General features: G+C 35.2%; 1 protein-coding gene across 1 annotated transcript; it reads right to left on the reverse strand.

Annotated features, from left to right (window-relative positions):
• Positions 1-1,752: 1,752 nt before the first annotated feature.
• LOC120349615 lies at positions 1,753-8,592 on the reverse strand. The gene is made up of 2 exons (XM_039420064.1): positions 8,470-8,592; positions 1,753-2,193 (listed from the first exon to the last, which is right to left on the reverse strand). The coding sequence occupies exons 1-2, from the start codon at positions 8,533-8,535 to the stop codon at positions 1,753-1,755; spliced, it is 507 nt and encodes a 168-aa protein (XP_039275998.1). The 5' UTR covers positions 8,536-8,592.
• Between the last annotated feature and the right edge of the window lie 4,896 nt (positions 8,593-13,488).

Here is a 13,488-nt window from a genome sequence, read left to right on the forward strand (position 1 = left end):
AGTTTGGATCGACATCAGCAGCTCATAGAAAATTCCAGCAAGTGAGTGAAAAATATTCGAAATAGTGATAGGGCGCCCTCAGTGCTTCGAAATGAAATAAGAATCAAAGCTAGCTCGTCGAAAGGGTTTTTCATAAATTAAGAATTTGGTAAAAAATACTTGCGCAAGTAAATATAGTATTAAAGCAATTTTATTAGATAGTAACGAATCAATCCATATATCAAAAGATCCATCAATCAAAGAATACTAAGATCTAGGCTGTTAATACATTATTTATATGATCATTAATTTCTACAGTATAATTTGCGATAATTTAATGTAGCTCTGATTCACTAGATGAATTGATCTATCTATTCCGTCAGGTGCCGAATCTCGCACCCTGAGATAAAATATATTTATTATAAAGAAATCTATTGGAAACCATAGAATTTAATATATATTTGGATTATTAGTTTATCAATTTATAATGCTGATTTAAGAAATTTATTCGAAATAGAATTGTTCAAGTCGACAAGTATCAGCAAGCTGATATCGAAGCTACATGCAAATAAATGCATATGATCATAAAAATGAAAGCACATGGTAGCGTTTCGTGCTATAGAACTTGAAGAATAGTATTAGCCTGTGATATTTTATTGATTTTGATTATTGATTTGTCTTATATTATATATTTCTGTCGCTCTATATATTTTTGCTCTGATTTATTTTTGAGATATTTGTTAATATATGTAGCCAATCTAATTTTTATGGTGTACGATTTATTTTTATTCCTCAATACTATAGGATAAGTTTTATATATATATATATATATATATATATATATATATATATATATATATTTTATAAATCATCAGTACTATTGTAGAAGCTCATATCTGGGCCTATAAAGATTTTTATGAGACTATATCCTAGTAAAACCACGATCAGATTCTATAATTATTGAAATATTTCTCATGCTCTACCGATTGATGCCAAGCAGGAGGCTAATCGTTATTTAACTATAAAGAATAATGTGACAAACGCTATTTTTATTTTGAATATAATTACTGAAGTAGGCCACCGTATATACGTGCGTTGATAGAATTCGATGAGATTATATGATTCTATGATGATTATGATTATAGTAATAAATTGACTAAGGAATGTCGAGATAATGATTTCAATTATTCAATTAGTTTAATCCGCATTTGTAATTCAATTAATCGAGGTAGATTGAACTAGAGTCTATTTAGATAGTGAGGAGAATAAAATTATAAATAGAAATTCTACGAGACAACGAGAAAGGAATAATATGAATAATAATAATATGAAAATAAAATTAGGCCTGTCATCTCACCGCTACCAACTACAAGAGAATAAAGAATTAGACATCCTATGTAACTAGTTGGCTAACCTAATAAATAAAGCAAATATGAAGAAAATTATAAAAACAAACTCATCCATGTTTAAATATACTCTTGATGTCTCAATATACTCTCACAATAAGCGTCAGTTATCTAAAGACAAACTCTCCAGAGAAGAAAACAAGAACTGCGCGCCTCGCAGAGATAAAAAAAAACTCTTGAAAATTATAAATAAAAATTCTACGAGACAACGAGAAAGGAATAATATGAATAATAATATGAAGGGAGAGGCCAATCCAGCTGAATCTGATAAGAGAAAAAAATATTTAAATTTGAAATAAAACAATTCAACTTGAAGGGAGATAACTTGAGATTGAATAAATAATAATATACAACTGAAAAGCTATGTTCACTCTCCCCTCGATCCCTGCACTGCATTGTAATTTGAAACCACAGTAAAAGCATTCAAATCATCAATTGTTTTAACTCTACTACCTCCATTTTCTCTTATCTTAACTGATCCCGCGCGGTCAACCCATACAAATTTGAGGCCCACAAGCTTCTTGATTTTCTTAGCTTCTGCCAGCAGCCTTCGACGATTGGGTGACAATGCCAGGTTGACGTATATGGGGCTGTCGTCTTTGTGGAAGCCGATCTGCTGCGCCGTCAGGTACCGCTTCTCCCGCCGCATTCTGAGAACATCATCGACGCATTTCCTCCTCACGAATTGGACTATAATGCCCGCTGACGTTTGGTTCCCGAATTTCCGCAGGCGATGAGAAGAGCTGATTACTTCTGGACCGAAATTAACGCCAAGCTCGCGACAAACCTTGAGAATCAGTTCATTACCCTAGAATGGTAGACCTGCGTAATTTTTACGCATAGGGCATCCTCAAGCCGTGTCACGTCTTCAGGAGTGGGGGTAATTGCCTGGCGCCTGAGTTATGCTTCCTCCAGTCAGTTGTGTCTGTGACTGTGCAGTGATCACATTGATAAAACGCGGGACAGCATTGTAAGAAATTCTTCTGTAAAACTTGGTGAGTAAATTTTACGCATATCTACCAAACACATGTACTTTTTAGTAGAACATTTTACGCATATCTACCAATCACTTGAAATTTTTAGTAGTAAATTTTACGTATGTCTACCAAACATATATTCTTTGGTGAAGTAAATTTCAGGCATTGTGATGAATCTTTCTAATAAATCTCATGAGAAGAGAGAAAATTGTGATTACCTTTTAAAATGAAAGAATTTGCTAAAGGAATAGTTAGCGACCGAGCGATAACACTTACTTATCAGTAACTGTGTATTAGATAAGAGTACCGTTCTGTACCGAATATTTTCTAGAAAATTATTCAATAAAATTATAATTATTCTGCAAATAAAACACGAATTATTTATGAATTGCTCACTGATTTTGAGGTTACACTTTGTTTACTATCGATCAGATGTTTTTAAAACAGTTCGAACGCAGCTGACTGATTCAAAGTATTGTCAAATGTCATGCTGGCTTCACGCAAGATATAATATCATTTCTAAAAATTATAAAACTATCAATAAAGGACCAAGAATTTCGAATAAAAAATAAAATGTATGTATTATCGTTGAAATTATTTATTATTTAAGAAATTATATTATATGTCAGGTCTTATTGTAACTAACTAGGTCATAGCATGAACAGTATATTATTGATAAAACGGCAGAAATTAATTATAACAGTCTCAAACCTAATAAAAATTGTATAAGAATATTAATTTATTAATGGTTACTTCAACTGAACCACATGGTAATTAAATCTCTTTGGCAAGCCTAAGCCAATCATAGTGCATAGAAATAGCACCAAAAAGGTGATCGTTTGAAAGCAACACATGTTAATCTACTATCAGACAACAACCCTGCCTTATCATATACGCTAGCACATGTACATTGTATGAGAGGAACTATGTCTAGAAGATTAAGCAGTTTTAAGAATTACATAAATTGAATTATTATTGTAATTAAAGGAATTATATTCTACTGCCTGCCACTGACGTCACGTCTACGTCACAATCGTTCTACCAATGGCAAATTTTCATGCAAATTATTACATTGAGATTCTCAGAAGAAAGGTCTAGCCAAGAAGCTTAGAGAAAAGGAGCACTTCCCTTTTGAAATCCTCACCGTTCAGATCTCTTTATAGTTACCAAGACCCATTCGTAAAAATTTCTTGTTCGATTTTATATGTTTTATTTGTGAGCCAATATTTTAGGCCAATCTATTTGTTATTTGTAAATTTATATTCATCAATCGATAAATTTAAAAGTTTAAAGTAAATTATCCCTTAATTAATTTGGTGAAGGAAATATTAAATTAAAATTCCACACGTGCTGAAACCGAAGCCTGGATTGCTGCCGATCAAACGATTTTTGATCTAAAGAAGAAAACCACGACCGCCAAGGAATTTCACGTGAGTTATAAGTTTAAAAGGGGCCCCAATCTACGCTTCGAAAATATTTCAGTGCAGAAAAACATAAAATTTTCTTCGTTAAATTATTGGCCACGCCGACAAGCGCTTTAGCATTTAAGAGCCTAGAATTTATCCATATAGCATTTCTACGAACTTGTAGTTGATTAGCTATCCTCCGCTGCCAGAACCACGACCCCGAGCATTTTAAAAATATTTTATAATTCATTTTTTCATTATTTTTTCAAAACTGTTCAATTTTATCAATTGTAAAATTCTGTTGAATCACGCATGATATCATGCAAGTACAAGAAAACTGCTAATCATTTTTGTTAATGTTAAACCACTTTCAATCTGTAAATTATATTCTGAATCTGCACTGTGAGATCATATATTTTATTATAATATATTCCAGTTTTGTTAATTCGTTTTCTGAGTTCGATTATTTCTTAAGCCTGTCAATTATTGTGTCTGATACGTTCTATATCATCAAGAACCGATCGAATACGATCATTGAAATAATTGAATTAAGCTGGATATTGGAACAGGTCTAAGTGGATGTAGCGAGTGGGGTCAGATCGAGATATTTATTCTTTGTCCTTACCTGCTCATATATCAGCTTTTATCTGTTACCAACCTCGACTTAGGAGCGAACACATCATTTGTACAGCAGATGCAGCCAGAGATCATATAAATTCCTACAATAGAGCTTAAAACCCGACAAGACTCTGTTCTCGAAGTATATTCTGAACGATATTTGGTCCAAATACCGTATTTTAATCCTTCAGAACTTATTAGAGACGCAGTCCCGTAAATTATCTACATCGGGATTTTTGCTCGACCTGTATGATTTTGTATGCTCATTCTTCACAGGTAATAATTTTAAGGTATCCGTCTTCAGTGTTTAGCGATCGCTACACTGCTTATAAAAACTTCATCACTATACAATTTGTCATTAGAAGAATCAAGGGTGAGCGAGCGTTTAGGCCTCCCGCGATTCCGACAATTGTATTGAATCTTGTAGTGAATCAATCAGTCTGGTGTACACTCAGCGTCCACACACGCAATTGCAAAATTTATAGCCTCTACACCGTTGATTCAGTACAAGATTCACTCTACATGTGTGAAGCCTTCAAAAAACGCACCACATGATTTGCCGGCCCAACGTGAGGCATTTAAATACAGCATTACATCACCCTACGTGTATTGTCCTATCCTTGGAGGTGAGAGTGACTCCCCCAGGAAGAGCTTTACAGCATGTATACCAATATTGAGGGGCAGAAAAATATTAACTTATAATGATTTTCGAATAATTGGTTCCATATAACTAAATTATAATATTTATGATTACTTTCAATGCTCATATACCTATTAGATTTGATATGCACTTGTATTTTCAACCTTAGAGAATAGTTCATGGAATAAATTACAAATTTAATCTAAGCAGAAGTAGTTTTTCCTTATTTGCATATAAGAATATTGAAAGTTTTTTCATTTGTACTTCGAAAATCTCAACAAATTAATTCATTATTTTCAAATCATTACATCTACAACAAATTGTGTGGTGACATATTTTTCACAAATCATTATTCATTTTTTCCTTACTTCATTCTTATTATTATTGGAATGTAGAGTGGTAAGATCATTGCTACTTACTTATTTTATCTCTTGTTTCATCTTACTTATTTCATATTTCTCATCAGTTTTTATGAAATACCAAAAAGCTTACATATAAACGTTGCCTAAATGTTTGTTTTGAAATGTGTTTTTCTATTATTATACTATTAGTGCATTTCATTAGAAAAAATGCACTATTGGTCTTACCCTCATGATCGCAAATGCATAATGTGATATATTTTTACACGTTTCAGAACCCCTATAACACAAATCCGATGTCCGTTCAAATTCATACTCTCTCTCTCTCTCTCTCTATATATATATATATATATATATTATATATATATATATATATATATATATATATATATTATATATATATATATATATGTACAGATTCTTGTGAACGCGATAACTAACGAACCACTTGTCGGAGAACAACCAAATTTTGCACAAAAATCAATCATGTGAATATCTCGGTCGAGTTCGTTATCCAGCCAAATCGGTCTAGGGGTAAGGGGTGAAATTAGGGGATGAAAATTTGAGAAAATCACTAAAATTCGTCCAATGACTGGATCGTTTTGAAAATTGGTACATATAAGACCCTTACTATGACCTACAATTTGAGACATCATTGAACGCGAACGATTGATTTATAGGGGGGTGAAATTTGGGGATGAAAATTTGAGGCCCTCTTGGGAGAGGCAACCACAAGATAAGAATGAAATGCACTCTTTTCGACCGCCAGCTGCCGGAGCGAATTTTTTTTCTAAATTATAATATGATATTTTGTTTCATTTTCAGATAATTTGGAGAGTGGCAACCTCCTTGATGATGAAGAAGAACTTATTCGTCTACTTGAAGATAACAAGACAGATGAAGTAGAGGATACACCTAATGAGAAAGAATTGGTGTCTGAATCGGAATGGGATAATAGCAATGAAAATCTGGATATTGGGACCCAAACGACCAGCTAGAAAGCTCTGCAGATAGACTCCAAGAGGATATCAGGAAAACAGTAGAAGAAATACGACGTTTGGAAGAAGAAAAAAGGAACCAACCATGCTCATCAAAGAGAAGTAAGAAGAATGAAGAGAAGAACAGAAATTCTACATCTAAGAAGAGAAAAAACACAGCGAAAACAACCGAAATTCGAGGGGAACAAAACATACCAGAAAAAGACAATCTTCAAGACAACACTAGGAATAATATTATTGATTATCCTGGAGCATCAGTGAAATTTCAATGGAAAAAAGGTAAGAATGAATACGTTGGGGAGTGTGAAAGTCCAGTGAACCGTGGTAAAATCCCTAGAAAAAATATTGTGAATATTAGACCAGGACCAACTCTTGAAGCCAGAGAAAAAATTGAGCCCTTATCATGTTTCAGCCTTTTTTTCACAGACCAGATTATTGATATCATTTTAACCCACACAAACGAAGAAATTGAAAGGCAACGAGAACACTACAAAGTGAAGAACAATCCCACTGTCTCTAATGTGGATTTACCAGAGCTGAAGGCGTTCTTAGGACTTCAAGTGTTATCTGCAGCCCTAAAGGATAATCATGTTACCACAGATCTACTCTTCGACTCCACCTACTGTGGAGAGAGATACATTGCAACAATGTCACAAAAGCGATTCCAGTTTTTGACAAATTGCCTCCATTTTAATAAGAAAGAAACAAGAGAAGAGCGATTAAAGGAGACCCAACTGGCTCCAATATCTGAAATATGGGACTTGTTACTAAAGAACTGCGAGAAACACTATAAGCCAAGCATGTATCTCACAATTGATGAACAACTAGTAGGTTTCAGGGGTAAATGCAAGTTTCGTATGTACATACCATCAAAACCCGATAAGTATGGTTTGAAAATACTCATGATGTGTGACAACCATTCGAAGTACATGATTAGTGCAATGCCATATCTTGGCAAAGGGACAACACCCACCGACCAACCAGCAGCTGACTACTTTGTCAGAACATTGACCTCATCTGTCAAGGGATCCAATCGAAACATCACAATGGATAATTGGTTTTGCAGTGTACCCTTAGTGGAAAAAATGCTCAATGAGGATAAGCTTACAGTTGTAGGGACAATACGAAAAAATAAGCCTCATTTTCCTTCTGAGTTCAAGGATTGCAAATTTGAGAATAGGCAAGTGAACTCTTCTATCTTTTTGTTCCATGATGATGTCTCTGCGGTGTCTTTCATGCCGAAAAAAAACAAAATTGTTCTTTTGATTTCCACTATGCATGGAGAAAAGACTGTCAACAGTGGAACTGGGAAACCCGAGATGATTATGACCTATAATTCAACAAAAGGAGCCGTTGACAGTTTCGACCAAATGTGTCATGCAATGAACCACAGTAGAAAGACCAAACGATGGACTATGGCATTTTTCTATAATATGTTGAACATTGCGACCATCAACAGTTTTGTGATTATAGTCACAATTATTATAGAACAACGAGAAATCCAAAGCTTGTTTTGAACAGGACAAATTTCATGCTAACATTGCACAAGCAGCTTTGTCAGGAGTGGCAGAGTATGAGACTAGAAAATAGAACTATAACAAGGAAATTGAAGATGTCACTGACAACAGTTCTTCATATTGAGAAAGGAAAGGGGAATGATGAGCAACATCAACAAAAAGGGGAAAGGAAATATTGCAGCAAGTGCAGTTATACGAAAAGGCGGTTTAATACAATGTATTGTTTATTATGTAATGTTCCAGTATGTGGTGAGCATCAGAACAAACCGTGCAGTGACTGTGTGCCTCAACAAAACTGAAATAATTCGACACCAATGCTACATATTTGACAATATTTCAGTTTTTTTTTTTAATATCTCACCAAGTAGTTTTCAGCTTTTTTCAATTCAATCTCCATTAAATCTATATTGAGCATGTTTGCAGATGATGATAATAATAATAATATCTCATAAGTTATCACACAGTTTTGCATATTAATGTATTTACCCCAAAATACCACTATGTGAGTAAATTTTACGCATGTCTACCAATGACACCATATAAATATAGTCTACCATTCTAGGGTTAACGTTTTCATTTTGCGATTCCGGAATACCAAATATCTCGACCATATTATGGCGCGAGTATTGTTCCATCGCATCAATACGCGCATCAAGAGCCAAGATTTTCTAATTTAAGGCAACATTTTCTGCTTCTAGTTTTTTGATGTCTGTAGCATGTGCTTCAATTTCTTCTTCATGCTTGGACAACAATTCATTAAAACCGGACAGTTTTGTATTACACTCTTTAACTGCACTCCAAAGATCATTGAAACACTTCTTCTGACTCTCCAAAATGTCAGTCTTAAGCCGAGAAAGCAAATCATCAAGCACATTCACAATTACAACAGGAGACGAATCAGATTTCGGGGGATTAACAGAAGTATACGTAGTGGAACTCTTAGAATTACATACAGAGCAGTGCCAAGATTTACCGGCTTGTAGATCGGCAGATTTAACGTTAACACATTGTTCATGAAATAGTGTTTTACATTTATTGCACTCTACTTTGTCCTTATGGGCTCTATTAACAGTTTGCCGACAATTTCCACACAAAGACATTGTTCAACTTGACTGACAAACAAAATAAATGTATTCAGAGTACCTGAACACACAAAACAAAAATACTCCACTTTACAGTTACGATTCACTCGTATTGCAAACAGTCACTTAGGAAGCGCCAACACGTGATTTTAACTTTATTACAGACAATTTTAATTCATGAGTAATAATAAAATCAACAATTCACAATACGAAAATCCACTTTTTAGGTTATATTTTAGCAGCACAAACGGTTCCAATTAGAAATCCATTCTCTAGCTATCGGAAAGATAAGATTAACAACTAGACACTGTTTACTGCTCGACTGCTGAGCTGATACTGATCAGCGTAAAGCTGAAACAAGCGTAAAGCTTTTGTGATGCCTTCACAATTGAAGCCGATACCTCTGGTGAATTGGACATGAATTTAAGAATTTCAAAACAGCCGTTTTGAAGGATGCTAATCATTTCCATAGCCAATGAAATAGCCTGTGCCACTGTTGATGCCCCCGTTATAAGATCATGCACATGAAAATCATTACAAACAGCTTGAAATACTTGAAATACTGGAGAATCAGGACTGCTTACAAGCTTAGCAAGCTCATTTAAAGTATGAGTTGCTAGCCATGCAGCGGGGGTAGTACCATAACTGAGTATTTAATTAAATGAGTATTTAGTATTTAATTATTATTCTTGAATGCTCAATGAGGGATCCTCCCGCCAGAAATTTCTTTGAAATTCACGATCTGCTGGATCCAGCATTACTTGCCTATACATTCTGGTTATATCACCAATGAAGGCAATCTTATGCATACAAGAACACAAGACTATGTCGAATGAATCAGGTTGTATAGTGGATCTCACACAGAGAACATCGTTGAGTGATAGAAGTAGAGGATTTGGCACTGGCATCAAATACTACCCTCACCTTAGTAGTAGTGGAATCAGCTCTAAACACTGCATGATGAGGTATGTGACCACATTTATCCTCTGAGGTGGATGGAGAAACAGGTGGCATGTGACCCAATTCTTGGTATTCACACATGAAAGAGACATAATGCTCTTTCAATTATGGTTGTCTAGCCAGCAGTTTTTCAAGGGAATTAGAATGTTCAAAAGCTTGAAATTTTGACTGTCCTAATGCTGAGAAATTGTCTTTTCATAATAGTGACACCATGAAATGGCCATCCTCAAGACAAACCAATAGCCTCAGGAAATGGCAAAATAGGAGACAAGAGTTCTTTAATTCTCCAAATTTTTTCAAGTTGATTGGGCACATCATTGGCTGATATGAAATTAGAAGTTACATTTTTTGAAATAGGCTAGAGATGGAATCATTTGTTTTGTGAGATTCGAAGATAATCCATCCCAAAACGGTGTTTTGAATGTCAGGTGAATTGGGAGAGAGACCAATTTGTTCATAAGACATGATTGATGCAAATACTGATGTGCCCAGTAAGAAGTCAATGCTGATTGAAAGAAGCTGGGGTCAGCAAATTTTATATTATTGAGAATGTTCAACTCAATAATATTGATATCAACCTGGGGTGTATTGGGTGAAATTTTATTTACAACAATACAATTCCCATTACTAGACCAAGCTTGATCTGTAGATTTTACAAGCACTGAATATGCAACTGAATATGTGGTCCGATTATCAGCAATGCTATGAATTGGACTATCAATAGGGCGATGGAGAAAGGGCCAACTGATTAGCTCCTGACTGATTAAGCAGCAATTTGAGCCACTATCAAGAAGTGCTCTACATGTAATGGGTTTTCCACATGAGGTTAAAACTATGACCTCAGCAGTGGGCATGATTGGAATAGATGATCTATACTCAGTGTTCACTGTCTGATTCAAAAACCTATATTGATGCATTATAATGATGACAAAGAGACGTATATCATAACAGATGCATGCGCTATTGGAATAGCAGGTTACCTTGCACAAAAAGATTTTGACGGTGTTATAAAACCAGTTGCGTATGTTTCAAGGCGTCTCACCAATTCAGAAGAAAACTGGCCTGCATCACATCTCGAAATGTTAGCAGCTACATACTGTATCAATCACTTTAGATCGCTGATAATAAATGATTTATTATGATAATAATTTCACTGTTCATACCGACCATGCTTCTCTGCAATATTGAAAAATATTAGAGAGCCGAATTCAAGACTGGCTAAATTAGCAGCTAAGCTAGCCCAGTACAATTTCGATATAGTTTATAAACCAGGAAAGTCCTTACTCTTAGTTGATGCACTTTCCAGAGCTCCGATTGACAAAACAATCGAGCCAGAATGGCAAAACATAAATGCTATCGAAAGTGTGAATATTGGGCTGTTGCAAAAACAAGATGAATTTCTAGGCAAAATTTATTTTGCGCTTCTAGATCTCGATAAAGCAGACCTAATAACTGCAAGAAAATAACGAAATTATGTTTTGAAGGATGATATTTTATATTTCAAACAGTTGAATCAAAATGTTGTTCATTTGAAACTTGCAATCCCTACCAATTTGATTTCAAAAGTACTTGGCCAATATCATAACGATATAACATTTGGTGGACATCTTGGTATACATAAAACCTTGTCGAAGATAACACCGAAATATCATTGGCCGACGATTTGGCAAGATGTAATAAAATATGTGAAAACATGCCCAACTTGCCAAGTAGCTAAAAAAAGTAAGGGAAAACAGGGTGGTCCATTGAAAACCATCCCTATAACAAGTCAACCATTCGACACTATATGCATTGATGCATGTGGACCACTGTCACTTCCGGGTGGAAGATACAAATATATTTTTGTAGCACTCGATCGCACGACTCGTTTCGCTTATTGTGAACCAACAACGGCTATAGATGCCAAAAAATACAGCAAAATTTATTTTGAATTTTGCATCCCTTTATGGATTACCCCGAACCATTCATTCAGACAATGGGACGAATTTCAAGTCAGAACTCTTGAAACAGCTGTGTCTCTCATTAGGAATATCTCGAAAATTTGGTTCCCCATATATGTCAAGTACACAGGGAGTAACTGAAAGATATAATTCCACCCTAATGAATATGCTAAGATGCTATTCCAATGACAATCAGAATAATTGGCGCTTGAATATTCGTCATGTATGTTTTGCTTATAACACAGCAGAACAGGCATCGTTAGGCTATTCACCCTTCTACTTACTTCATGGATTCCACCCTCTCAGCTATTTAGACATAGCGATCCTACCGGCCGCACCTACCGGTACTGAAAGGGCTCATGTTCTGAAGAATCTTCTGGATTCAGAAATTCCCTGCCAGAACTATTAAGTAATGCTCAAGCACAACAGAAAGAAAATTTCGATAAGAAAATAAAACAAATCCAATTCAAAGAAGGTGATAAGGTTTCAATCCAATACCCTCAAACACAGCCTGATACATACACAAAGTTAAACAATCCATATGAAGGTCCCTTTACGGTAGTCAAATGAATAAGTCCTCAAAATGTTGAAGTGATTAATAATCGTAGGGGAGAACCTTCTCCCGAAATAATACACATACGGAGATTGAAAAAATATCATTCAAGGGAGTCAGTTAATTACTTAGAGGAAACTATCCCGATTTATAAAGAAGTAAAAGCTCAGTGATATAATCATAATATATTGAGATTTGTGATTTTTGGGTTAGGACATTATGATATGCAATGTGAATTAATTTTTCTTTTAGGAGTCTTTGAAATTCTAGAATAGAATGTGTATAATAATTTCTCTCAAGATCATTCCACCAGAAGCGAAATAAAATTTATTAATATTATTCATTAGATGTTAGAAATAATTCTACTATAGGATGTGTACAATTTTTTTTTTAGGATCATTCCAGGAAGCAGCTGGCACTATACTAGTTATATCGATTATAAAATTGATATGCATATTTAATCAAATGAATGTATATTTGTTTTCTTTTTATGATTGACTAAAATGTAACTGATGTACAGTATTATTTTCCCACATGGAAATAGTAATGACAATTAGTTTTTCATGTAAATAACATTAGTATTTCTATCCATCAGATAGACTACAATAACGGCCGACTTCATTGACTTGAAAACCGCTGAACTTGCGAGTTAGGACACGTACAAGGTCTACGTTGCAGTCTACCGTGGCGGTTGGTCATTCATAAACGAGAGCGGAGCCGTGACCTAGAGGAGGAACCCCCCCCCCCTGTCAATACGACCGTCAGACATCACCGGAAGAAAATTCCCTCCCTCCCCCCTAACCAAACGACGGAGATCGAGGAATCTTCTATTCCCCTTGACCAACATGTACGGCAGTGCAGGAGGAGCGGAAGAAAATATCCCCCCTAGATCATCTCTAACGACGACGGCGAAGAAAATTCCCTCCCTTGCCCCTCACACAATTGCCCGAGCAGGAGGATCCTCGTCCTTGTCCATCAAGATTCTGGCAGTGCGAGAGGAACCTACCCCCCTCCACCATCACCACGACGGCCGAAAGGAAAAGGAACACCCCC

The sequence above is a fragment of the Nilaparvata lugens genome, chromosome 2 (genome assembly GCF_014356525.2).
Source record: "Nilaparvata lugens isolate BPH chromosome 2, ASM1435652v1, whole genome shotgun sequence".
In the NCBI taxonomy this organism is placed as follows: domain Eukaryota; kingdom Metazoa; phylum Arthropoda; class Insecta; order Hemiptera; family Delphacidae; genus Nilaparvata; species Nilaparvata lugens.

Excerpts from the sequence above, each read along its gene's own strand:
- LOC120349615 (XM_039420064.1), bottom strand. The coding sequence starts at position 8,535 with ATGGAACAATACTCGCGCCATAATATGGTCGAGATATTTGGTATTCCG. Across the intron at positions 2,194-8,469 it reads CGGAATCGCAAAATGAAAAC|GGTAATGAACTGATTCTCAA; the intron begins GTTAACCCTAGA and ends CTACCATTCTAG.